At 38.8% G+C, this 26606-nt stretch overlaps 1 protein-coding gene and 1 pseudogene across 1 annotated transcript; both read right to left on the reverse strand.

Annotated features, from left to right (window-relative positions):
* Nucleotides 1–800: 800 nt before the first annotated feature.
* FERD3L (Fer3 like bHLH transcription factor) lies at nucleotides 801–1310 on the reverse strand. The gene has a single exon (XM_037835901.1). The coding sequence runs from the start codon at nucleotides 1308–1310 to the stop codon at nucleotides 801–803; it is 510 nt and encodes a 169-aa protein (XP_037691829.1).
* Nucleotides 1311–23339: 22029 nt separating this feature from the next.
* On the reverse strand, nucleotides 23340–23840 carry LOC119535436 (annotated as a pseudogene).
* Between the last annotated feature and the right edge of the window lie 2766 nt (nucleotides 23841–26606).

A 26606-nucleotide genomic window follows, 5' to 3' on the forward strand; every position in this document is an offset into this window, starting at 1 on the left:
CCTAGGTCCTTCTGGGGTCATCTGGATTGTAACGCTTCCCACTTTCCAGCTCAGAGAACCAGGTCTTCACCCGCTCAGAGACAGAGAGACAGGGAGTAGGGAAAGAGGGAGAGAGAGAGAAATGGTGTCCGTTTTCAGCTGCTGTGCTTTCCCAGCCCGTCCCCTTAACAACTTTTCTTCCGCATCGCTTCCTCCTGTACCCCTGCAGTCCCGGAGCACCAGATGAGAGATCAGGAGCCCCTCAGCCTCGCAAAGGACTCCCACCCCCGGGCCTCCACCCCGGTCGTCTGTCTGAACTCCGGGCCACTCCGGGGACGCGGGCCGGGGCGGTGCGCCTACCTGGGATGGCGCAGCATAGACTCTTGAGGCTTGGAAAGAAAAAGAAATCAGAAACTTCTACTTTATTGTTTCTATTTTTTTTAAAGGAAGAGGGCGGGGAGATTGGACTTTCTAGAAGCCCCGAAAGGCTGCCTTTTGCTGAAAGGATTAGCTTCCTACCCACCTCGGCCCTCAGAAGCTGCTTGCCCGGCAGGCCTCGACGGCCCCACTCGTTGTAACGTATCGCCCCTGCCCTTGTCCCCGAGTCCATCGAGGGCGATCGTGTATATATTAACTCTATAGCTTTCCTTCCCCGAGGGCAGTGGGGATTTTACAATCCCCAAACCAGGCCCCAGAAGCCCAGACATTCTGTCTTGGAGCATCTCTCCTTGCCTTTCAGCCACATCCACTGCCGGGTCCTGAAACCACCCCCAGCCCGCGCCCGGGGTTAAGGGGCGGCAGGCACCCCTCGACCCCCAGCCTCAGCCAGTTCCCTTCTTCTCGCAGGTCTCCAAGAGCTCGGTCATGAAGGAGATGTAGACAATGGCCAGGCGCAGGGTCTCGATCCGCGACAGCCTCTTCTCATAAGCAAAAGTGGGCACTTTCCTCCGCAGCTGGTCGAAGGCCTCATTGAGGTTAAACATTCGCTTCCTCTCGCGGATGTTGGCGGCCTGGCGCTGGGCGTAGGTGATCACCCTTTTCCTCTTGGGGCGGCCCAGCAGGGAAGCGCCTCTCCCGCGCTCTTCTTCTTCTTCCTCCTCCTCCTCCTCCTCGTCCCCCTCGTCTACTTCGCCTTCTTCTTCCTCGGGGTCCCCCTCTTCAAAGCGCGCCAGCCTCCTGGGTCTTACCTCTCGGAATGCAAAGGCTCGGTCCCCAAAGGGGACCCCAGGTGCGAAGTCGCAGAGGAGAGGGCCTCCAGGGGAGGCCAGGGACAGGTCTGCCACGATGTCCAGCACAGTGGCGTCCACGCAGCTCTCCGGATAGGCCGCCATCGCGTCGACGTGGCCCTGCGGCTCATCGATTTCTCGCAGGGAGGAGCGAGGCTGAGGATGGGCTTCTTAACAGCTTTGAATCTGATGCGGCACCATCACCGAAGGGCCAGAGGACGTTAAACTTTATAACCGGGTTAATAACGGGATTAGTCGCACAGATAGGGAAGGCTCTGACAACGTTCCTACTCGCGAAGTTGATGGAAGAAAACAAGCTTGAGCCCAGAACGGGGGCACGCGTGGAGCACTCAAAGGAACAGGCCACCAGTTCTGAAATCCTTTTCGCTGCACCACCCGGGGGAGTTCCTCCTTGGCAACAACTCTCAACTCTTACCTGCTGTGCTATATGTGTCTTTCCTCACAACCGCAGCCAACTAATGTTCTTCAGGCTCTTTATCTCATGCAGTTCTTTAATTTAGGTCTGTATTTTCAAAGCGAGGATGTTTTCCACCGCGCTGGCTTCTCCTTGGCTTCGGGGTAGGCGTCCTGAATCTTGCCACACGAAGCTGCCCATGGATGTGAAACAAGTGCATGTGCTTTTAATGATGTCCTGACGGGGGGGCCCTGCCTGCCAGGGGTCACCGAGAGCTGTTTGCCCGGTATCCCGGTGCAGCGGCTGCTGAAAGGCAAAACCTTCCATTAGCTTAAGTAAGCATGGCAGGGGGGCCGAGAGCGCATTCCCTAGAGTCGCTGTTGGAACCGGCTTTCTCCTTACAGGGCATCGCAAACAGCTCTCCTGCCGTCCTACAAACCCTGACTTCCAAAGTCTGTTTTGTTGCAATCAACCTAACAATTGAGATACTTGACTTTCCTTTCCCTACTCTTGTCTCCTACTCCTGTAAAGTAGAGGATTTTCCTTCAAGGGCAAAAGTTATAAAGGTAATAAAGTGAAAAGTGGAAGCTCAGAGCATTTACTCTGAGCGTGCTTTAGTGTATAATTCCAGCATGGGGTGGGAGTGGAGGGGCAGAGTAAACGCTCCCCCTTCCCAAACAAAACCACTTTCAATCGCCTTCCAAAAATGCAATTTTCCCTTTGATAAACAAACGAGTCGATCTGCTGAGGAGATAACCGTCTGCCGAGGAGTCTTTCGACTTTTGAATTACTGAGCCAGTATCTGTGAACAAAGAAATACCCTGACACTTCCCGTCTGGCTTATTTTCCGTATTGATTTGAACAGTAGAAATTAAGAGCAGAAGCTATTCTTTATTGATTTCTATTTAATGAAGATTTTGGGCTATCTTTAGATCACTTTTGGAGATGAGAAAAGAGGTTTTAAACTGGTATAAGTAAAATGAAATTTTAATGATTTCATATTATCCCCAATATTTTAACAAAGAAGGGTTCTTTTTTTTCCTTCTTTTCAGCAGCTATATTTATTTAATTATTCAGGGTAAAGATTTTTTAGGAAGAAAACGTGGAGCCAAATGGCATGCTAAGAAACAATTTAAAAAGTGTTTTAAAAGGAATGGCCTAAAAAGATGATTGTAGAGATACGTTGATTCAAGGACAAACCATTAAGGACATTTTCCTTATTAAAGAGGTAAATTGTGGCTATGACGGTCTAGTTAGTACATTGGACAGCTCCCAGAACTCGCCTACTACAAAACAGGTAAACGCATGTCGTTTTCTTCTTCCTAGCTTGGGAGTGTGTAATCAAAGCACTATCACCTTGACGTATTCTTCTCCTTCTCCTTTTCCTCCTTCTCTTTCTTCTTTCTCGTTCTCCTCTTCCTCCTCCTCCTCCTTCAACCCATTTGTGACTGGTCTGTCCCTCCCTTGTTTGTCCTTTGGTTCATTTTCTCTTCTCTTGCTTGCGTTACCTCTTCACTCTCCAATTTGTGTTGTGATAACTAGGCAAAGAAGAATTGGAATTTATGTTCCTTGGAGATGTTAATGAGAATGAGATCTTTGGTTATGATTGCTTATTTAGGTTTTACAGAATTTCTTGCAAACAGAATACTGAAAAGTAAAAACTTATGGGAATTTCAAGCACAGCTAATGGGAGAATGCATTTTTGTTTTGACAAAGAATAACATGCTTTACAGCCCTTTTAGAACGTTGTGTTGTAAAATATTTGAGCAAATTTTATAGTTGATTTTTAGTTATGTTAAAGTTTTCTTCAGACACAATTTGTTTCTTTAAATGCATATGTAAGTAGATTAAATACCTCAGCTAAGTGAGAATCTCTAGTTCTGTAACAAAATACATTAGAACACTTAATGAAGAAAAACATGGTAGAAATTTAAATTTTTGATTTAATAAAATAGGTGTTAGAAGCTATTGTGAGACTCTAAAGATACAATTTTCTTAGGATAAAATCCTTTATGTTTTAGCCAAGGAAAAGATATTTCAATAATGCTATCAGAAAAGAAACTGTAGCAAGATTGATGGAACCAATACCCAGGACTGTGTTGTAATATTAGCATTAAATACTAGGTAATCTAGAAAAATGTTTTAATAAGTATGGTTGTAGCAATAATTTAAAAATACTTTTTTTATTTCATCATAAAATTCCAAGAGAAACACTTCTGTTTATATAACAGTAATTTCAGTTTATTTTATGATAAAAGAACAATGCTGACACAATTATTAAAACCTAAGATTTTATAACAATTGGCTCATTTTTTGTTTATAATTGATTATAACAGATAAGTGAAATTGTTTTTCTTTACTTATTTCTAAACATCAACTTTATTTTTCAAAGGCTTCTGTGGATATTTGGTTTCACTTATAGTCAATATGCACAGTAAATGTAGTAAATTTACAAAATATTAAGTGATTTAAAACAGTTTATCTCACTGGAAGGAAGCATCATTTTTCAATTTTAGATTTGAAAGTTAAGAAAAATAAGTTTTTTTTTTTTTTTTTTTAAATGAAAAACTCAACCAAGAATCAAAGAAAGCTAAATTCAAACTGGATTCCTCTGGGTTGCAAGCCTATACTTTATAATTATTCTGTGACCTACCTGGAACTTTTCAAAAATAATATGCTAATCCCTGCACAAATTTTGTTCAAGATGTTTCAGGTAATGATCACAAAATGTCATCAGTTTTGCTTAATTGATTGCCTTCTTTATTTCTATAGACCATTCAAAAATACATTAAGCATATTGTGTATACACTATCATTTATCCAGAATTGAAGCAGAAAAAAACAAATGACCAGGAATTCCTTGAACAATAATTCTCAAAAGACTGGAGGATGGGAGGAAGGGTGATATGGAAGAAATGTAGATAAAAAAGTATCCAGGGAGTTAAGCCGCAAGGGCCCAAATCTCCTGTATTTGTTAAAACTACCTTTCCCTTCCTTTTTCATGTTCCTTCCCTTCTCCTTTCAGAATCATTAGGCAATTTTAGGGAAAATGATACAGTAGGACAAAGGTAGATGATTCACCTGATTATGGGGAGAAAAGCCTAAGAAATACTTCTTCAGCTGACCTAAGAAAGGATGTGTGTCCCTCAGACAACTCAATTTCAATCATGTATGGCTTATGGCCATGGCTGACTTTAGAGTTAGGAGAATATTGATCCATCTTTTACATTTTTATTTTATATTTTAGGTAAACTTTATTTGAAGTTTTATATATACACTGAAAAATTCACAGTTCATAAAGGTGCAGCTTAATAAATTTTCATCAAATGAACATATCCCTGAAACCAGTGCCCAAATCAAGAAATAGAGGGCTTTATTTAAGTTTGAGATAACGTGCTTACAGACAAATGCACAAATCTTAAGTGGATAGCTTGAGACTACTTCACAAAGTGAGCAGCACTCAAATTCAAAAACAGAAAATTATAAGCATTCTAGAAGGCCCTCCCAGCTTCTGTGCCCTTTTCCAGATGTGAATCACTTCCCAAGATACCATAACTCTCTTGACTTCTGAGACAAATTAAGCCAATTTTTGAAGACCTATAAAATGAATCATAGTTTTTGTACTCTTGTATCTTTGGCTCAACATTTTGTTTGTGAGATTCATAAATACCATTCTCATGGTTGAATAGTATTTCATTGCATGAATATACCACTATTAATTACTCCTATTAATGATGGTCATTTGGGTAGTTTCCAGTTTTTAGCTATAAAAAATAACAGTGCTGTAGTACTTTTGTATCTATCTTTGGTGAGCACATTTATGCTTTTCTGTTCTGTATATACCTAGAAGTAGTATAGGCTATGTATATGTTCAGGTTTAGTAGTTATTGCCAAATTGTTTTCAAAATTGGTTGTAGCAGTTTACTCTAGCATCAGTGATGTATTAAAGTTCCAGTTTCTTTACATCCTTGCCAACACTTATTGAAGCCGTGCTGAAGAACTGTATGGGTATCACATTATAGTTTTAGTTTTCATTTCCCTGATGACAAATGAAATTGAGCACCATTATATATTGATCAATTAAGTATGCTCTTTGGTGAGGTGCCTGTTCAAGTGTTTTGCTAGGTTTTCTAATTTATTTTACTTTTATTAATATTCTTGATATGAGTCTTATGTCAGATATATATTACAAATATCTTCTACCAACTTGGTGCCTTTCCTTTGCACATACTTGGTGGTATGTTTTGATGAAAAGAAATTCTTATTTTTAATGTATTCGGATTTATCAACTTTTTCCTCCTTGGTTAGTGCTCTTTATGTCTCATTTAAGAAATCCTAACTTATTCTAAGGTCTTGAAGATATTTTCTTATGATTTTTTTCTACAAGCTTCTTTTTTCTCTCACATTTAGAACTTTAACTATCCAAGAACTGATTGATATTTGTATGGTGTCAGTAAGGGGGATAGGATCATGATTTATTTCATTTTCATGTGAATATCTAGTGGATACAGCACCATTTATTTGAAAGCCAAACTGTTCCTCATTAAACTTATTCATTTTATTAAAACACTTCTAATCTAAATGAGTACCCTTTCTGTCCTTATAAGTTCTAGGTAGGAAATTTAAGAAGTATAAAAGGAAATCAATTCTACAGTTTGGTGTTTATATTTACAGTTAGGTAATCCTTACATTTAAACAAATTTCTGGCTATTCTAATTGTAATTCTGAGTTCAAATTAAAACAAGGTCTCATCAAAACACTTGTTCAGGGGTAAGAAACCTTTTTTATAAAGGGCCAGATGGTAAATAATTCAGGCTTTTTTAGGACATACAGTTCCTGTTGCAACCACTCAATTCTGATTTTGTAGTGTGAAAGCAGCCATAGACAATACATAAATGAATGAACTTGGTTGTGTTCTAACAAAACTTTATTTACAAAAACAGGCAGCAGGCCAGATTTGGCACTTGCCCACAGCTGGCTGACTTCTGCCCTAGTTAATAATCCTATCTTCATATTCACTGGAACACATAATATGGAGAGTTGCTAAGAAAAGCATTCAAAAACACAAGTGAATATGTGATTGGAAAAGTGTGTGTACTTTATGTGTGTGAGGAGAGGCAGGGTGGAGAGGGAGTATAAACATACTCCTGAAGCAATTGAATCTGTAGCGTTTGTCTTTGAGATTACACAAGATGTTAGAGGCTCTGCGGTGGTTGCCGGACATGAGGCATGCATGCCAGGTTAAAGTTACCACTGCAGAGGCTAAAGCCTTATATCCGGTCACTGGCAATCAAATACCATGTCTGATGATCTGCTCTTAACAGTATCAGCAGTATTAGGCTCTGAGTGAATTACATTAAACTAGGAATAAGGTAGTGTTCCGGTTTGCTACTGCTGCCATTATGCTAACACCAGAAATGGATTGGCTTTTATAAAGGGGATTTATTAGGCTACAAATCTACAATTCCAAGGCCATAAAAGTGTCCACACTAAAGCATCAACAAGAAGATACCTTCACTGGGGAGAGGCCTATGGCATCGGAACACCTCTGTCAGCTGGGAAGGCACGTGGCTGGTATCTACTGATTCTTTGCTCCCAGGTTTGTGTTTTAAAATGGTGTTCTAGTTTGCTAATGCTACCAGAATACAAAACACCAGAAATGGTCCAGCTTTTATAAAGGGGGTTTATTTGGTTACAAAATTACAGTCTTAAGGCCACAAAGTGTCGAAGGTAAGTCACTAACAATCAGGTACCTTCACTGGAGGATGGCCAGTGGTGTCCAGAAAACCTCTGTTAGCTGGGAAGGCACATGGCTGGCATCTGCTCCAAAGTTCTGGTTTCAAAATGGCTTTCTTCCAGGGCATTCCTCTCTAGGCTGGAGTTCCTCAAAAATGTCACTGTTAGTTGCTCTTGGGGCATTTTTCCTCTCTTAGCTTCTCTGGAGCAAAAGTCAGCTTCCAACAGCCGTCTTCAAACAGTCTCTTATCCGCAGCTCCTCTCTCAGCTCCTGGGCGTTCTTCAAAGTGTCCCTCTTGGCTGTAGCAAGCTTGCTCCTTCTGTCTGAGCTTATATAGCGCTCTAGTAAACTAATCAAGGCCAACACTGAATGGGCAGGGCCACACCTCCATGGAAATTATCCAATCAGAGTTATCACCTATGGTTGGGTGGGGCACATCTCCATGGAAACAACCTAATCCAAACGTTCCAACTTAATTAATACTAATATGTCTGCCCCCACATGATTGCATCAAAGAACATGGCTTTTTCTGGGGGATACAATATATACAAACCAGTACAAATGGCTTTCTCCAAGATGTCTCTGTGCTTCTGTCTCTCTTAGCTTCTCTCAGCTCTCTGCTTGGTTCTCCTGGGGCGTTTCTCTTTAAACATCTGGGAGTACTCTCTTAGCTTCTCTGGGGCAAACGCTGGGCTTCATCTCTCAGCTTAGCATCTCCAAACGTCTTTCTGTCTGCATTTCCAAGCTTCTCCAAGGATCTGGGTCTGTGTCGGCTCTCAGCTTCTCCCGGGGGCAAACTCTGCATTACATATCTTAGCTTCTCTTTAAAATGTCTCTCTCAGTTTTTCTGCTTGGTTCCTCTCTGTGAGATCTTTTCAAGGACTCCAGAGATCTAATTAATACCCACCCTGAATGGGTGGGGCCACACCTCCATGGAAATAACTTAATCAAAGGTCTCACCCACAGTTGGGTGAGTCACATTCAATCAAAAGGTTCCACCCTAGTCAAAAGACTAATAAGTCTGCTCCCACAAGATTGCATTAAGAACATGGCTTTTGTTGGGGACATAATAGATTCAAACCAGCACAGGTGGGAAGAGGTTAAGTTCCTGGATAGAGCAGACTTTTTCTTTATGAAGTGCTTCTCTTTGTCAAAACTTTGGTTCATTCAGTGAAGTAGGTCGCTGCTTTAGAGGCTTTTCCTTTTTACCCACATTTCCACCTATGCCATCTTCTTTTTTGCAATAGCTAATTGTGGCCAAGACTGCTCATTGCTCTGTTACCTTTTTTCCTTTTAGTAATAAACTTACCCACACTTGCTTTAGCTGGGCACATTTCTGCCCCACTACATTCATACCAAGGGAATATGAGCAGAAATGATGTGTACAACTACAAGTTGGTCTTTTGAAAAGGAAATTGTCTTCTATTTTGTCTTTTGCTCTCTTCCCACAGCCTGAAAAGGGGATGCCTTGGTGTTAACTAGCTTGGATCATGTAGGCAAGGACAACACCCTACTGCCAGAGTTGGCAAATATTTTTTGTACTGGGCCAGAGAGTACGTAATTTAGGCTTTGCAGTCCATATGCTCTCTGTTGCAACTACTCAACTCTGCTCCTGTAGCATAAAACCAAGCCATAGACAACACCTAAACAAACAGGTGTAGCTGAGTTTCAGTAGAGTACTATTTACAAAAATAGGTGGCAGGCAGAATTCAGCCCTAGGGCTATAGTTTGCCTACTCCTGCCCTAGAGGATGGCAGAGCATTGGGAACCTGGGATTTGGGGTGGTCTAGGGGAACAGAGCTGTACTTCTGAAATACAGACTAATATGTAAAAATGAATACACTTCCATATTGTATGTGCTACTGCATTTCAGATCTCTTTATTAAAGTAGCTTGTTTTCTGCTGATACCTAAAAATTAGAAAGATTAAATACATAAAAATGCTATTGTATGCCTCTTTTTACAGTACCACTTATAAAAATGGCTTAAAATCTGTTATTAATTTTTTTTTTGCCTCAAGGGTTTCCTCTTCCAGTGAAATAATTCCACTTCAGTTAGCCTTTGGGGTTAATCTCTTTTCCAAATTTTCAATTATATTAGTTCTTACTTAGCCATTTGAACCCTTTCCAAAGTCTTCACTCTTTCTGAAAGAAAAACATGAAAAATTAGAGAGGTACAAAGGAAAAAAAAATATCACCCAGGATGCTATAAACTACTACCTTCAAATAATTTCCTTTATTTCTCATTTCCTAGGCTATATTTTATACATTATTTTTTAAGAGTGATTTTCTTTGTAATAAATATTACAGGTTTAGCACTCTTTTTTAAATCTATAGATTCTTTGTGTATTTGCAGCTTAAATACTGTATTTGTGGTTGTACAATTTCATGATTTTTTAGAAGTTTCAACTTTTATATTTTTCATTTACGATTTGGGGAGTATTAGTCTTAAGTTGAAACATATGAAACTGCCAAAATCAAACCATGTACCAGTAAGAGTAGTAATATGTGGTAGAGTGGTAACATGTAGAGCATTTTAGAAGTTTGGCTTTTACTTTGAATAAGGTGGGAAACTACTAGAGCTTTTTGGAGATTTTGAAGATTTAAAAGGATCCCTCTGGCTAATGTGTTGAGAATAAATTCCATGGGGGACAAGGAGGAGAGAGAGAGAACTGTTTGGTGGTTACTACAGTATCCCAGATTGGTAGCGGTATCAGTGATATAAGGTGGTACTATTCTGGATATTTTTTGAAGAAAATTAATTTTGCTGACAGCTTGTATGTGGAGAGGGAAGGAAAGAAAGGAATGAAGGACAATCCCAAGATTTTGAGCCTGAGCAACTGGAAAAGAGTTGCTATCAGCTGAAACGAGAAAGATACCAGGAAGAGCAGGTCTAGGGGAGAGGCAAAAATCAGGTGTTCAGCTTTGAACATCTGAAGTTTAAGGTGTTTATTAGACAACCAAATGGAGACACTGAGTGATTTTCTATCTCTTTCATGGACAAAGCCTTTTCCATGCCCTGCCAGGTGCTACATGTTACACTACTTTCCAACCCAATGTCTATAGAACTCATCTCTTATTATTTTCCTCCTCCCTCACCCACTTAGTTATACTGGTCTCCCTGCTGGTTTCAAACATGCAGAGAGTTTGCATTTTTGCCTGCAATACTCTTAAAGTTTCACATTTTATTTTGAAAAGATTTCAAACAGGACAGTTGCAAAAATAACACAAAAACAAAACAGACTTGTCCAATGTGTTCCCTACCCACATTGCCAGAGTCACCAACTTTTAACATTTTGCCACATTTGATATATCATTATATCTGTCTGTCTATCCATCTTTCCATCCATCCATCCATCCATCCATCCATCCATCCATTTTCTAAAGGCTTGAAAGTAGGTTTCATACCTCATGCTCCTTGAACCCTTGATAATGCGCATTTCCTAGGAACAAAGATCTTATGTAACATCACCAATACAGTTATCAAGTTCAAGCAATTTAACATTGATATAAAGCTTATGGTCTATATTCTGTTTGTTTCAGTTGTCCAATAATGTTCTTTTGGGCATTTTCTCCTCCATTATTAGATCCAGTCCAGGATCATGTATTGCACTTAATTGTCATTGTCCTTTTCATCTCTCTCTGTTTTTTTAATTGTGGAAGCATATAGACAATATAGACTTTCCCATTTCAACCACAACCAAATGTAAGATTCAGTGAGTTTCATCACATTCAGAATGTTGTGCTACTTCCACAATTTTATTGATCTTCTCAAAGACAGTCCATTACTAAAACTTTCCCATCACCCTGAACAGAAACCCTGTATCTATTGCATTAACTCCCTTTTCCCCTCTCCTTACCCTTGGCAACCTGTACTCTACTTTCTGTTTCTGTAATTGGCATATTCTAGTTATTTCATATGAGTGAGATCATACATTCTCTTTCCTTTGGGTCTGGCTTATTTTACTCAACATGATGTTCTCAAGGTTGTAGCATATATCAGAACTTCATTCCTTTATATGGCTGAATCATGTACCATGGTATAGATATACCATATTATGTTTATTCATTCATCTGTTGATGGAAATTTGAGTTCTGTCTACCTTTTGGCTATTGTGAATAACGCTGCTGTGAACATTGGTGCACAAATATCTGTCCAAGTACCTGCTTTCAATTCTTTTGGGTATAAACCAAGAACTGGGATTGCTGGATCATATGGTAGTTCTACGTTTAACTTCTTTTTGTTCTTTAATTTCTATTCTAGTAACATGTATATGACCTAAAACTTCCCCTTTTAACCAAATTCACATAGAGAATTTAGGGCTGTTACACTAACAGTATTGTTCTACCATCACTACCATCCATTCCCAAATCTTCACAATCAACCTAAATAGAAATTCTGTTCTAATTAAGCATTAACTCCACAATCCCTACTCCCAACCTAGCCTCTGGTAATCTATATTACAGATTCTAACTCGAAAAATATTCTTTATTCTAATTATTTCATATCAGTGAGATCATATAATAGTTGTCTGGCTTATTTTACTCAACATACTGTCTTCAAGGTTCATCCATGTTGTCACATAAATGAGAACTTCATTCCATTTTAATGCTGAGTAATATTCCATTGTGTGTATCTTCCACATTTTGTTTATCCATTCATCAGTTGATGGACACTTGGGTTGCTTCCATATTTTGGCAATTGTGAATAATACCACTGTGACAATCAGTGTGTGAATATCTGTTTGTGTCCCTGCTTTCAATTCTTTTGGATATATACCTAGGAGAAGGATTGCCGGGTAATAGAGTAATTCTATACTTAGCTTCCCGAGGAACTGCCAAACTGTTTTCCTCAGTGGCTGCACCATTTTTCATTCCCACCAGCAATGAATGAGTGTTCCCATTTTGCCATATCCTCCCCAACATTTGTAATTTTCTGTTTTTTTTTTTTTTTTTTTTAATAGTGGCCATTCTAGTGGAATAGAAATGGTATCTCACTGTGGCTTTGATTTGTACTTCCCTATTAGCTAATGATGTTGAGCATCTTTTCATATACTTTTTGGACATTTTTATGCCTTCTTTGGAGAAATATCTATTTAAATCTTTTGCCTGCTTTTTAAATTGGATTGTATGTCTTTTATTGTTGAGTTGTAGGATTACATAATATATTCTGGATATTAAATCCTTCTTGGATATGGATATGTGGTTTCCAAATATTTTCTCCCACTGAGTAGGTTTCTCTTACTTTTGTGATAAAGTCCTTTGATGCTCAAAATGTTTTAATTTTGATAAGGTCCCATTTATCTATTTTTTTATTTTGTTGCTTATGCTTTGGGTGTAAAGTCTAAGAAACCATTGCCTAACACAAGATCTTGAAGATGCTTCCCTACCTTTTCTTCTAGGAGTTTTATAGTCCTGGTTATTATATTTAGGTCTTTAATCCATTTTGAGTTCATTTTTGTATAAGGTGTGAGAGAGGGGTCTTCTTTTACTCATTTTTATATGGATTCCAGTTCCCTTAGCAGCATTTGTTGAAGAGACTTTTCATTCTCAATTGAATGGATTTGGCAGCCTCATCAGAAATCAACTGGCTATGGTGTGAGGGTCTATTTCTGAATCTGTTTGATTCCATTGGTCTATATATCTATCCTTGTGCCAGTAACCATGCTGTTTTGACCACTGTAGCTTTGTAATAAGTTTTAAAGTCAGGAAGCATGAGTCCTCCAACTTCATTCTTTCTTTTCAAGGTGTTTTTGGTAATTTGGGACTCCTTATTCTTCCAAAAAAATTTGATAATTGACTTTTCCATTTCTGCAAAGTAGGCTGTTGGAATTTTGATTGGGATTGAGTTAAATCTGTAAATCATTTTAGATAGAATTGACATCTTAACCATATTTAGTCTTCAAATACATGAGCATGGTATGTCCTTCCATTTATTTAGATCTTCTTTGCTTTCTTTTAGCAAAGTTTTGTAGTTCATGCATAAGTCCTTTGCATCCTTGGTTAAATTTATTCCTAGATATTTGATTCTTTTAGTTGTTATTGTAAATGGACTTTTTTTTTCTTGATTTCTCCTTAGAGTGTGATATTAGATGTGGGTTTTCATATATACCCTGTATCATGTTGAGGAAGTTTCCTTCTATTCCTTTTTTTCTAAATGTTTTTATCAAGAAAGGGTGCTGAATTTTGTCAAATGCCTTTTCTGCAAAATTGAGAGAATCATGTGGTTTTTACCCTTCATTTTGTTAATGCGCTATACTGCATTTATTGATTTTCTTATGTTGAACAAGCACATGAAAAAAGAAGAAAGAGCTAAAATCAAAGACCTAACTGCACACCTGGAAAAATTAGAAAAAAAAAAACAGCAAACTAAACCCAAAGCAAGCAGAAGGAAAAAATAAAAAAGATTAGAGCAGAAATAAATGAAACTGAGAATTGAAAAACTAGAGAGCATTGACAAAAGTAAAAGTTGATTCTTTGAACAACACTTGCATACCTGGGATAAAACCCACTTGATCATGGTTTATAATTCTTTTAATGTGCTGTTAGATTCAATTAGAAAGTATTTTGTTGAGGATTTCTGCACCTATATTATAATTTTCTTTTCTTGTAGTATCTTTGTCTGATTTGGGTGATGTTGGCCTCATAGAGTGAGTTAGGCAGTGTTCCTTTCTCTTCAAATGTTTGGAAGTGTTGGAGCAGTATTGGTATTAATTCTTCTTGGAATGATTGGTAGAATTCACCTGTGAAGTCCTCTGGTCCTAGGCTTTTCTTTTTTGGCAGGTTTTTGATGACTGATTCAATCTCTTTACTTTACTGTTGATATTTTCTATTTCTTCTAGAGTCACTGTAAGGTTGTACATGTGTTCCTGGATAGAAATGTGTCCACTTCATCCAGGTTGTCTAATTTGTTGGCATACGGTTGTTCATAGTACCCTTCTATGATCTTTTATATTTCTGTGGGGTCAGTGGTGTCTCCCTTTTCATTCCTGATTATATTTATTTGTATCTTCTCTCTTTTTTTCTTTGTCAGTCTAGCTAAGGGTTTGTCAATTTTATTGATCTTCTCAAAGAATCAACTTTTGCTGTTGTCAATGCTCTCTAGGTTTTCAATTCTCAGTTTCATTTATTTCTGCTCTAATCTTTTTTATTTTTTTCTTCTGCTTGCTTTGGCTTTAGTTTGCTGTTTTTTTTCTAATTCTTCCAGGTGTGCAGTTAGGTCTTTGATTTTAGCTCTTTCTTCTTTTTTCATGTGCTTAGGGCTATAAATTTCTGTCTCAGTACTTCCTTTGCTGCATCCAATAAGTTTTGATGTGTTTTGTTCTTGTTTTAATTTGTTTCCAAATATTTACTGATTTCCCTTGCAATTTTTTCTTTGCCCTCTGATTGTGTAAGAGTGTGTTATTTAACTTCCATATATTTGTGGATTTTCCAGTCGACTGCCTGTTATTGATTTCCAGCTTCATTCCATTATGATCAGAGAAGATGCTTTGTATAATTTCAGTCTTTTCAAATCTATTAAGATTTGTTTTCTGATCCAATATATGATCTATCTTGGAGAAAGATCCATATGCACTTGAGAAAAATGTATACCCTGCTGTTTTGGGGTGCAATATTAGGTATGTCTGTTAGGTCTAGTTTCTTTGTCATGTTATTCAAGTTCTCTGTTTCTTTATTGATCCTATGTCTAGATGTTCTATCTATTGATGAAACTAGCATATTGAAGTCTCCTACTATTATTGTAGAGGTGTCTATTTCTCATTTTTGTTTTGCCAGTGTTTGCCTCTTATCTTTTGGGACATCTTTGTTAGCTAAATAAATATTTATGGTTATTATTTCTTCTTGATGAATGGTCCCTTTTATTAATACATAGTGTCCTTCTTTGTCTCTTATAACAGATTTTGACATACAGTCTATTTTGTCCACTCTTAGTACAGCTACACCAGATCTTTTTTCGGTTACAATTTGCATGGAATCTTTTTCCATCCTTTCATTAGTAACCTATTTGTGTCTTTGGGTCTTTGTTGAATCTCTTGTAAAAAACATATCGTTGGATCATGCCTTTTTTTAAAATCCATTCTGCCACTCTCTGTCCTTTGATTTGAGCGTTTAATCTATTAACATTCAGTGTTATTACTGTAAAGGCAGTACTTACTTCAGCAATTTTGTCCTTTGGTTTTTATACGGCCTATCATTTTTGTGTCTGTCTTTTCCTTTATTGCAACCTCCTTTTCTATATAGATGTTCTTTTGTGATGTATCTGACTGATCCCTTTCTTGTTACTGTTTCTTTATGTTTTTAAAATATGCAGGTTACCCTGGGGTTTGCAGTACACAACCTATATCTATAACTGACTATTTTGAAACAATACCAATTTAGTTTCAATAGCATTCATGTTCTCTGCTCCCATATCCCTCTTTTTCCCTTTTTAATGTTGTTTTGCTCCATGTTATCTCTTTATATGCATGTGTGTGTGTGTGTGTATATCAGGAAATATGCCTTTTTCTTGTTCATTTGTATTCTGACTCTTATAGGAATTAAAGAGTAGAGGTTTATATTGAGGATACTGTACTACTGGGTTTCACATTTATCCTCTTACTTATCCTTATTGAAGATTCTCATTTCTTCACACTACCCCAAGCCACTCTCTCCTGTCTTTTCCTTTCAATCTGCAGAACTCCCTTCAGAAATTATTTTAGGGAAGGTCTTTTGTTGATGAACTCTCTGTTTCTGTTTATCTGTGAATATTTTAAACTCTCCTTCATTTTTGAAGGACAGTTTTTCTAGAAAAAAAATTTTTGTCTGGCAGGTTTTCTCTTTCAGTACCTTAAAAATATCATAGCACTGCCTTCTTGCCTCCATGGTTTCTGATGAAAAATCAGCACTTAGTCTTATTGAGGATCCCTTGTATGTGATGAATTGCTTTTCTCTTGCTGCTTTCAGAATTCTCTCTTTATCTTTGGCATTTGACATTCTGATTAGTGTTTGTTCCAGAGTAGGTCTATTAGGGTTTATTCTGTCTGGAGTATGCTGTGCTTCTTGGGCATGTATACTTATGTCTTTCATAAGATGTGGGAAATTTTTGACCTTTAGTTCCTCAAATATTCCTTCTTCCTCTTTTTCCTTATCTTCTCCTTCTGGGGAACCCATGATACACATGTTTGTGTGCTTCATGCTGTCATTCAAATCACTGAGACAATGTTCAATATTTTCTATTTTCTTTATCTGTTCTTCTGACTGTATGATTTCAATTGCCCTGTTTTCTTCTATCTGTTCAAATCTGCTATTGTATGCCTCTAGTGTATATTTAATCTCCATTACTGTCACTCTCAACCCTATAATTTATGTTATGCTTCATTTTACACTTCCAAATTCTTCTTTATGCTCACAGATGGTTTTCTTAATATCCTTTAGCTCTTTATCCATATTTTCCTTTATCTCCTTTAATTTATTTAGGAGATTGATTTGTTTGAACTTCTTTGATTAGTTGTTCCAAATTCTGTGTCTCCTTTGAAGTTTTAATTTGTTCTTTTGTCTGAGACATATCTTCCTGTTTCTTAGTATGGCTTATAATTTTTTGCCAGTGTTGGGCATGTGATTATCTTGATGAGTTAACTCTGAAGGTTCATTTCTCTCTCTTGTCTGGGCTGTTATTGTTGATTGGCTTTGTGCTAAGGTTCTTCTTTGATGCTTGGTCCAACTTTTTCTGGACCTTTAGCGTAGCCTGTGTTTAACTGATTAGACTTTCTTGGCTTTTCTTTATCTGATTCTTGCCTTGGATCTGTGGTACATTTTTTTCCTGTTTTATTCTATGTTTTTTTTTATGCATGTCTTTATTTTATTACTCATCTACCCAAACACTGGATAAAGGAGGTGTCAGTCACAAGCTTTTTACAGTCACATGTCACAAGATGAAAGCTGTATAGTTATCAAAGACCAAGACTACTGGATTACAATTCGACAATTTCAGGTATTTCCTTCTGGCTATTCTAGTACACTGGAAACTAAACAGAAATATCTATATAGTGAGTCAGTAGTCATAATAATTTGTTTAATCCTAACTTCTCAGTTACAAGCTCTCCCTCTCATTTGATAATTCTTTCAATCTTCAAGGATATCTGGGCAATAACGATTCTTCTTCACAGTGAAAATGGGTGTTGATGTTATGGGGTAGAGGAATGAAACTGGTCTGTGTTCTTGGAGAGACTGGTACCTCTGGGTTTCAGGGCTTATCTGGTATAGGAGCCATCTGGAAGACTTAAGTTTTTGTAAAAATAAACTTAGTAGGTAAAACTTTTATAGAGTCTTCGATAGAGCCCAGGGTATTCTTTAGCATTTTCAGGAATACTGTTGGTTGGGGCTTGGCATGCTGTGACAATTTGCAATGTCTGGCTGAAGTGTGCATAAGAGTAACCTCCAAAATTACTTCTTGAGTCTATCTGAAATCTCTTAGCCACTGAAACTTTATTTTCTTTAATTTCTCTTCCCCCTTTTGGTCAAGAAGGCAATGCCAATCCCATGATGCCAGGGCCAGATTCATCCCTGGGAGTCATGTCCTGCATTGTCAGGGAGACTTACACCACTGAGAGTCATGTTTTATGTATGGGGGAGGGTAGTGAGTTTATTTGCAGAATTTGGCTTAGAGAGAGAGGAGCAACAAAAGACGTTCTTTGGGGGTCATGCTTAGTGATCCCCAAAGTCACTATAAGTAGGCTAATATTCACCATTACAGAAATAAGTTTCATAAGGGCAATCCTCAAGATCAAGGGCTTGGCTTATTAAATTGGAAGTACCTAATTCTTGAGAGAATATCAGGAATTCCCCAGGTGGGGAAGTTTAATAGTTCCACACTTTTTTCTCCAGTCTCTCAAGGGACTTTGCAAATCCTTTTTAATTTTTTTGTCCCAAATACTCTGGAAAGTATCAGGGTGTTACAATAACCTATACAGAATAAAAAGATCTCCTTCCTTAACCTAGGTTCCATGTAATTAGGCTGTTTAAATAAACTGACCAGACAGTTTAAATTAGATAGTGTGCTACAGGAAATTTAAATTTTGAATAAAATAAATATCTCTTTCTTTGGTCTCACACAGAAGACCAATATCACCCTTTGCCTTGTATTCTGATTTATCTTAGTCCTAATCAGATCAGCTCCATTCTTATGTCTAATTGAAGTCTGTTCTCTCTTTTCAGCTCCTTTAAAAGTTGCTGTATGGAGTAATGCTGACTTTCAGAGCTGCAGAACTCTAATTCTGAGTCTCAGGTATCACACAGATACTCACAGTTCCAGGGAACTGCCAGATTATACGCAAAGAGCCCAGCATCTCAGAATTTAGAGATAACAGTTAAAACTTAGAGTTAATGTGACTGCTCTAAGAGCTTACAATCTAGGAATCTTTACAAAGAGCCTTTTTGAGCATTCTGTATGCCTTAATCACCAATTGCCCAATCTCTGCCCACTTTCTCTCTCTTGATAATCTATGCTTTCAAATTTAATTCTCAGAGTTTGCTCATTATAGTTAGCTTACGATAATGAGACTATCTTTTTATTTTTGGCTTATTTTGCTCAACATAATGTCCTCAAGGTTCATTCACCTCATTGCATGCCACATGACTTCATTCCTTTCTGCAGCCACACAATATTCCATCTTATGTATACATGGGGTACATTGCTAATATTGCAATTTTTGTGCAATTGTTTCTCCTCCAGAAAAAACTTCCTTTCCTTTGTTCCTTCTCCAGGAATCTTGATCTGTTTGGTTTGTTTTTGTGTAGACTTTTCTCCCCTACACATATTATTTGTTTAAATTCTCTCCCTCACCATGCGCCCCATTTTCCTTACATTTTTCAGTCCTGGGACCCATCGTATCTTACAGCAATTTAGTTTTCCCCTCCATTCTTTTTTTTTCTATGAGATTTTCCTGCCCCTGGATTCTTCCTCATTAGGGTATTGTGCTCTGGGGACCTAGATGGGGTCCATTTAGAAAGGTGGGTCAATCCAGAAAAGTCCTTTTTGTGTTTAGGTGCAAGAACTCTTGCAACAGTTCTCCTGAGGTCTCTCTGTGTCTCTTTTATACCCTCTGGGTAGCCTTTTGCATACACATGCTTTGGCAGCTTGTGTTCCATGCTGGTCTCTGTGGACATGGGTTCCTGTGCCTGAATGTCTATTGGGTTTTAACTCGCTACTGAGTGGCTCTATAGTCTGTATCTGTGGCAGGAGGGACCTGGGCTGCAGTGCTTCTGTATGACTCCCAAGCTGTGCTGGATCAAGTGATGGGGAGGGGTCTGAACTGGTGGGTTTGGAACACAAATTTCCTGCTTGATCTTGGAGATTCCTTTTCTTTTTCTTTGATTCGGCATTTGTGAAGTCCTTCTCCAGTCTCTAGCCTCCTCCACAGTTCTAATTACAAGTGGGATTTGTCTTTTTATTTGTTGATTCTGTAGGGAGACTTTTCCAGGGGATGTCTTACATCACTATGTTGATGACATTCCCTGCTTGCAATACTCCATTCTTCTTGGCATCCATCTGGACAATTTTCAGTCCTGTGTCCAAGGACCAGAGGCAGAAAGAGGAGTCACTATCCTCTGATGAGCAGAACTAGGTATGAAAAAATGCATGGAACTGAGGTAATCGACTTCAGCCTTCTTGGCATTCTTTGGTTCATTTGTAACCGAGAAGGGTATTTTTACCAGGGACTCATGCTCCTCAGGAAAGAGGACTTGGACCGCATATCAGGTAAGCCTCTGAGTCCAGCAAAAGTGATAGCTTAAGAGGAATTAAGAATGCAGAGTGGAAGGGGAAGACAATGAGTACCAGCTGCAACCCAAGAACTTAAGCGTTGGGGTCTCTAGTTGATTCCACTAACCCCCCTCTTCTAAGTTTTTTCTCAGGAAGGGATAGCAACAAGAACTCTGGAGAAGCTGCATCCCAAATGCACATGGAGATGTGAATCCATGTGATGCAAAGAGGGACTGTGGCATCCGAGATGTGAATCCATGTGATGCAAAGAGGGACTGTGGCATCCGTGGACATTCACCACTTAGATCTCCCTTCCAGAAAGAACTTGCTCAGCAGCATGGAGTGAAGTTAGCTGGCAGTCCCCAACTGTAGTGCCTAGAGAATTCACTGCAACTATCAAGCCAGGACATGCTCTTCCCAGGCAGCCTGCAGCCAGTGACTGAGAAGGTAATGAACCATATTTGCCCAATGTGGGACTCCTCTAGTAGGAAATCATTACTCTGGAGTTCACCATTGGGTTGGCTGAGAATTTGTCACATCTTCATCTCAGTTTTAATCTCTCCCTGCTCAGTTATGCTTTTCACCTCTTTCACAGATTTCAGATCAATATTGTAATCTGTAGGTTTTCCTTCCTTCTTCTTTTCCTTTCATAGGCATTAATGCACACACACACACACATACACAAACACACACACACACACACACACACACACACACACCACGCTCCCTGTTAGCCTCTTGCCTTCCTAACTGGGTCTGTTTCCTGGGGACCCAAATTCACACACTCCCCAAAGGCAGGATTTCATTTTTCTGATTCCCTGCTAAATTCCCAGTGTTCTGAATAGTCCCTGCTGAGTTGTAGGCATTAAATAAGTAGACTTTGAAAACTGTAACCTCAGTTATACATATAATTGTCTCTCTTCTCATTAGGCTGTGTACTCCCTCAGAACCAGTACATTAATAGTTTATAAAAGGCTATTGGGCACTTACTATGTTTTAGGTACTATGTTTGTATTCCCTTATTTAATCCTTACCAAACTCTATGCAGAAGTGTTCTCATTTTCTGATTTTTCAAGTGAGAATCAAAGGAATTGAATTCACAAATGTGTAAATGATCAGTATTCAAACCTAGGCCAGAGCCCAGAGGCTTGATCACCAGTTTACACTGCCTCCCACTAGCATGTCTTAATGTTTTTGATATCAGCACTTAGTATAGAACCTAGCATTCTATTTCCTCAATAAATATTTTAAAATTAAGCATTTCTTTCTAAATATTTCTATGAAAGATATGCCTTCAACTTTATTTGCATTTTTTTTGGATGCTTTTGATCATCATTTTCTTTAGTGCAGATATTGCATTGGCTTCACTAGATGTTTTATTAAATAACTTTCTTTAAGTAGGGATAACAAGGGTATCATTTAGATTTATTTTTGTCCTACTTTATGTCTTCTAAATTTAAGTGATTTATTTAAGCTTAAAAATGCTAGCTGGATCCTGTGCCTTGACTCACTCACTCTCCTTGGGCAGGATTTTCTGGTTATCCTGCCACGTCTTTAGCCTCTTTGTGGCTTCTCATAGCTATCATTTGAGGATTATGGACTCTCTATATTGGTTAGTATCATGGATAGAGAAAACCATCATCATAGTGGAAGCCATTACTGTCTTCATTTCTGTGGGTCCTAAAAGATGATGACCCTCATCCACACTCTCACAAGTGTTGCCCTATGTGAAGAGAAAATTCCATTTTTTTTAAACTAATACCCTCTCATCCAAATGGCACTAATGTCATATCAGCCATCTTATTTGGCAGAGGGGTTTGATCATCTTTGGTCATCTTTTTCCTAGAGGACAAACTTAAAAAATAAATCTTTCAATAAATTCCCTTGGAATTTCATGTAGTTAGAACATAATTTGAGTCCATCTTGTTTATGTCTTTAAAGCTGCCTCAGCTCACCAACAAACCATTGACCTAAAGGCCCTTTAAAAGCAAGGTACACACACTCATTAGTGGTCAGATCAATAGAACTGTTTTTCAATCTTCCATTTACCTTTTAGCCCACACAAGTTTGCAGTCTTAGTCTATCCTTCCATCTCCCCAGGCTTCAATATTTAGTCCCTGCTACCCCTACCTGGATTTTTGATTAGTATCCTAGATTTGATCTCTTTTCCTTCTCCATGACCAGTTGGCTTTGAAGTGGGCTCTGTGGACCACTATTTCTAGATTGGTTTATTCAGTTGGAATCTCCACTTCAGTTTCGATTCTACAGAATTCTCTCTGGGAATGCATTGGGAAATATATAGTTTATTTTTGTTCATTATGAGACAGATATAAGCTGGAGGTAGTACAGATACTTAGATACTAAACTTAAACTTTTAAGGCTCCAGAGAAAAAAATGGTTCAAATGTTTTAAAAGTTTCTGGCAATATATTTGTACTTTATAGATAAAACACTACTTTAATGATCTGTTGTTTTTTTAATTCTAGCTCATAGTCTGGTGACTTTGACCTGGTTTGAATACCAAGTTTAAATGTGGCATACTGTTGAGAGCATACAATCGGTTGCAAATATAAGCTGGTTCAGTGCTGCCATTAGAATTAATAAACCAATAATGTTGAAAGCAATCCTAAAGTGATGTGAGCCATTTTCAACTTGCTTTCTCTCATCTGGGAAGAAGCATCCCAAACACACAATATTATAAAGAAATGGGACTCTGGCCTTAGAATTTTCCAGTTTCTACACTGTTCCTTTCCTGCTTGCCCATTTTGCTTTCTTTCTCTTGTCAAGTTTTTGTTCATTTCTCCTTAGATCTCAGAATAATCTCCTCTTCCACTAGGCTAGGGGCCCCATTATGACCGATTCTATAATATTAGAAAAAGGAATTGATCACTCACTATGTATTAGGCACTGCTTGTGCTGTCTCACCACTTCTGAATTCTGCCTTCTCCCAACCATGATACACATCCAGCCCAGACCAAGGGTTTCTCTTGGTATTTCTTAGTTGAGACGAGAAATTTTCTTGAATTTCCATCTACCAGTTTTACTCTCTTTGGGTGGCTGCTGTTTAAGTTTTTATTTCATAATCATAAACTTAACTCTGGAATCCAGCTAGACTTGAAGGGGAGCATAATGTAGAACCCAAAGAACTGCAGCAAGAGCACAAAGATGATCGGACACTGAGAGCAGACCAGGGGAGATGGGATGCTCTCCTGAGCTACAGAAGGAACGGTCTGGTGGTCATGACAAATTAGACTTTATTAGATGTGTCCACAGCCAGCAATGTGATCTTCTTGCTGGTCCTGCCATCCCTGACCCAAAGCTCTCCATGGCTCTCACAATGTTCATGCCCTCTTTCACCTTTCCAAAGACCACATGCTTGCCATCCAACCACCCAGTCTTAGCAGTGCAGATGAAAAACTGGGAACCATTTGTGTTGGGTCCAGCACTGGCCATGGACAAGATGCCAGGACCCATCTTCTTCAGGATGAAGTTGTCATCATCCAAACTTCTCCCCATAGATGGACTTTCCACCAGTGCCGTTATGGCATGTGAAGTCACCACCTTGGCACATAAAGCCAAGAATAATTCTGTGAAAGCAGGAAACCTTATAACCAAATTCTTTCTCCCCAGTGCTCAGAGCATGAAAATTTTCTGTTGTCTGTGGAATTTTGTCTGCAATCAGCCTGAAGGAGATGCAGGTCAAATGCTCGCCTTTGACTGCAATGTTGAACATGGTGGGGTTAGCCATGGCTGCTGGTGGAGAACTGAGGTAGCGAGTAGCATCGTCTGTAAGACCAGTTTTACTCAGTCATGAGTACACAGAGACAATGATTTTTTTCCAATAGGATATAGCTATGCAGAATAGCTTGAGTAAAGCTTTGATAGATTAGGTACATTACCTCAGGAAAATTTTGGCCTGGAATATTCCAGTTCAGAGGTCTCTAAGAAAGGCAGGATGGTTTCGTTAAATATTGGAGTGACTGTAAGATGATGTTTTACCTTTCAAATATAGCTTCCATTAAACAATATTCTCTTTATGGTCTTAATTTATTTAAAGTTTGAGGATTAAAGTTCATAGGGTACCGCTACTAGTCCTGAAAAAATCAACTAAATTTTTTTGTAAAAATTTGATGGAGATGGAAGACAGTATGGTGGTTCCTCCAGAAGCTAAGTACATGGAACTTTGAATAGGAATGAGATCTGGTAGATTTGTGTAGGTTAATGTGAATTAGCGACACATCTCAAAGTAATTTAGGCAGAGAATAAAAATATATTTGCAGGCCCCACTTCTTCACCTGGATTGTTGCTGATGTTCTCACAAACATTGAGGACTAACAGTTTGGTATGCTGAGCCCTCTATCTTGGGGCTTGCCCTTATGAAGTCTGCTACTGCAAAGGAGAGGCTAAACCTGCTTATAATTGTGCCTGAGAGTCTCCCCCTGAGTACCTCTTTGTTGCTCAGATGTAGCCTTCTCTCTCTCTCTAGCTAAGCCAACTTGGCAAGTGAACACTCTGCCCTCCCCCCTATGTGGGACTGACTCCCAGGGGTGTAAACCTCCCTGGCAACCCAGGATATGACTCCCAGGGATGAATCTGGACTTGGCCTAATGGGATTGAGGACATTTTCTTGATGAAAAGGGGGATGCAAAATGAAACAAAATAATGTTTCCCTGGCTGAGAGATTTCAAATGGAGTCCAGAGGTGACTCTGGTGGACATTTTTACATGCTACATAGATAAACCTTCTTAGGTTTTAATGTATTTGAATAGCTAGAAGTAAACACCTGAAACTATCAAACTCCAACCCAGTAGCCTGGACTCTTGAAGACAATTGTATAACAATGTAGTTTACAAGGGGTGACAGTGTGATTGTGAAAACCTTGTGGATTGCACTCCCTTTATCCAGTGTTTGGATGGATGAGTAGAAAAATGGGGCCAAAAACTAAATGAAAAATAGGGTGGGATGGAGGGATGATTTGGGTGCTCTTTTTCCTTTATTTTTTATTCTTATTCTTAATCTTTCTGGTGTAAGGAAAGTGTTCAAATATAGATTGGGGTGAAGAATGCCCAACTGTATGATGGTACTATGAACAGTTGATTGTACACCATGGATGATTGTATGGTATGTGAACATATCTCAGTAAAGCTGAATTTAATTAAAAAAAAAAATAGATGGAGAGAGGCCCTGCGCACATCAAAATGGAGGATGGACAACCTTTAGGGCTCATACTCCCACAGAAGCTTTGAACAACATGTAAGATCTTGCAGAAATATCTTTCTCAAAACTCCAGAAAATAGTTAAAGGATTGCAGTAACAAGGTGAGCACTGAATAAAGAAAAAGGCAACTTGAAAGCAGTGGGATCTCGTGGTGCCCTAGCTGGCCCCTCCCCACCCCCAAAGCTTGACGGCAGTGCCTGTCCATGCTCCCACTGTGGGTCTCTGGTCCTGGTTCCAGAAGAAGCATAACAACCTTTATACACATACTGGGAGCATGTATGGCTAGCTCAGCCTCTCTGGTGGCAGCCTGAGGGACTGACCCAGGACATTGGTAGGCTCACCATCCCTCACCTTGCCCTGCATGTAGATGGCAACTAACAGAGCTCTCTCACAGAATGATGTAGGAGACCAGTCAAGTAGTGGCTGCCTGAGCAAGGAATTGCTATCTGTAGGATACAGAGTGCAGTGCCTGAGACTGAGGGAACTGTTTCCTAGGAAAGGGGACATTTATATTCATGTAAATGGGGGAATTCCTAGGGCTATATGCACATGCACCAGATGAGACACGTGCACAGAAAGGATCAGGGCAGTTCCTATGCTCTGGCCTCGAGCTAGTCTCTAAATTCATTGTATGGATGAGCCCTGAAGGAGAGCACTTGCACAGAGTAATCTACAAAGACCAGGAAATATGGTTTGTTTCTCTTTCCTTCCTTCCTTCCTTTCTTCCTTCCCTCCTTCCTTCCTTCCTTCCCTCCTTCCTTCCTTCCTTCCTTTCTTTTTCTTTCTTTCTTTCTTTCTTTCTTTCTTTCTTTCTTTCTTTCTTTCTTCTTTTATTCTTCCTTCCTTCCTTCCTTCCTTCCTTCCTTCTTTGAGGTGGGGAATGGGAGTTAGCTCCTGGCATTCAAGGAAAGCTCTGTCATAGGGTAGCTGGATACAAGCTTAAGGAACATATGACTGAGAGTCTAAGTTCTAGCAATAACATGTTAAAATATCAAAATGTCCAGGTTTCAACAAAAGATTACAAAACATACAAAGAAACAGGAAGTGATGGGCCAGTCAAAGATAAGAGTAAAGCATTAGGAACCAGCAATGAGGAAGACCAGACCTGGGACATTCCAGACAAAGACTTAAAAAAAAATGGCCCTAAATATGTTCAAAGAGTTAAAGGAAAACATGGACAAAGAACTAATGGAAATCAGGAAAACAATAAAAGAACACAAAGAGAATAAAGTAGAGAGATGGAAATTATGAAAAGGAACAAAACAGAGCTGAAGACTAGAGTAATAGAAATAAAAAA

This window comes from Choloepus didactylus, chromosome 5, assembly GCF_015220235.1.
Source record: "Choloepus didactylus isolate mChoDid1 chromosome 5, mChoDid1.pri, whole genome shotgun sequence".
In the NCBI taxonomy this organism is placed as follows: Eukaryota; Metazoa; Chordata; class Mammalia; order Pilosa; family Megalonychidae; genus Choloepus; species Choloepus didactylus.

Excerpts from the sequence above, each read along its gene's own strand:
- FERD3L (XM_037835901.1), bottom strand. The coding sequence starts at position 1,310 with ATGGCGGCCTATCCGGAGAGCTGCGTGGACGCCACTGTGCTGGACATC.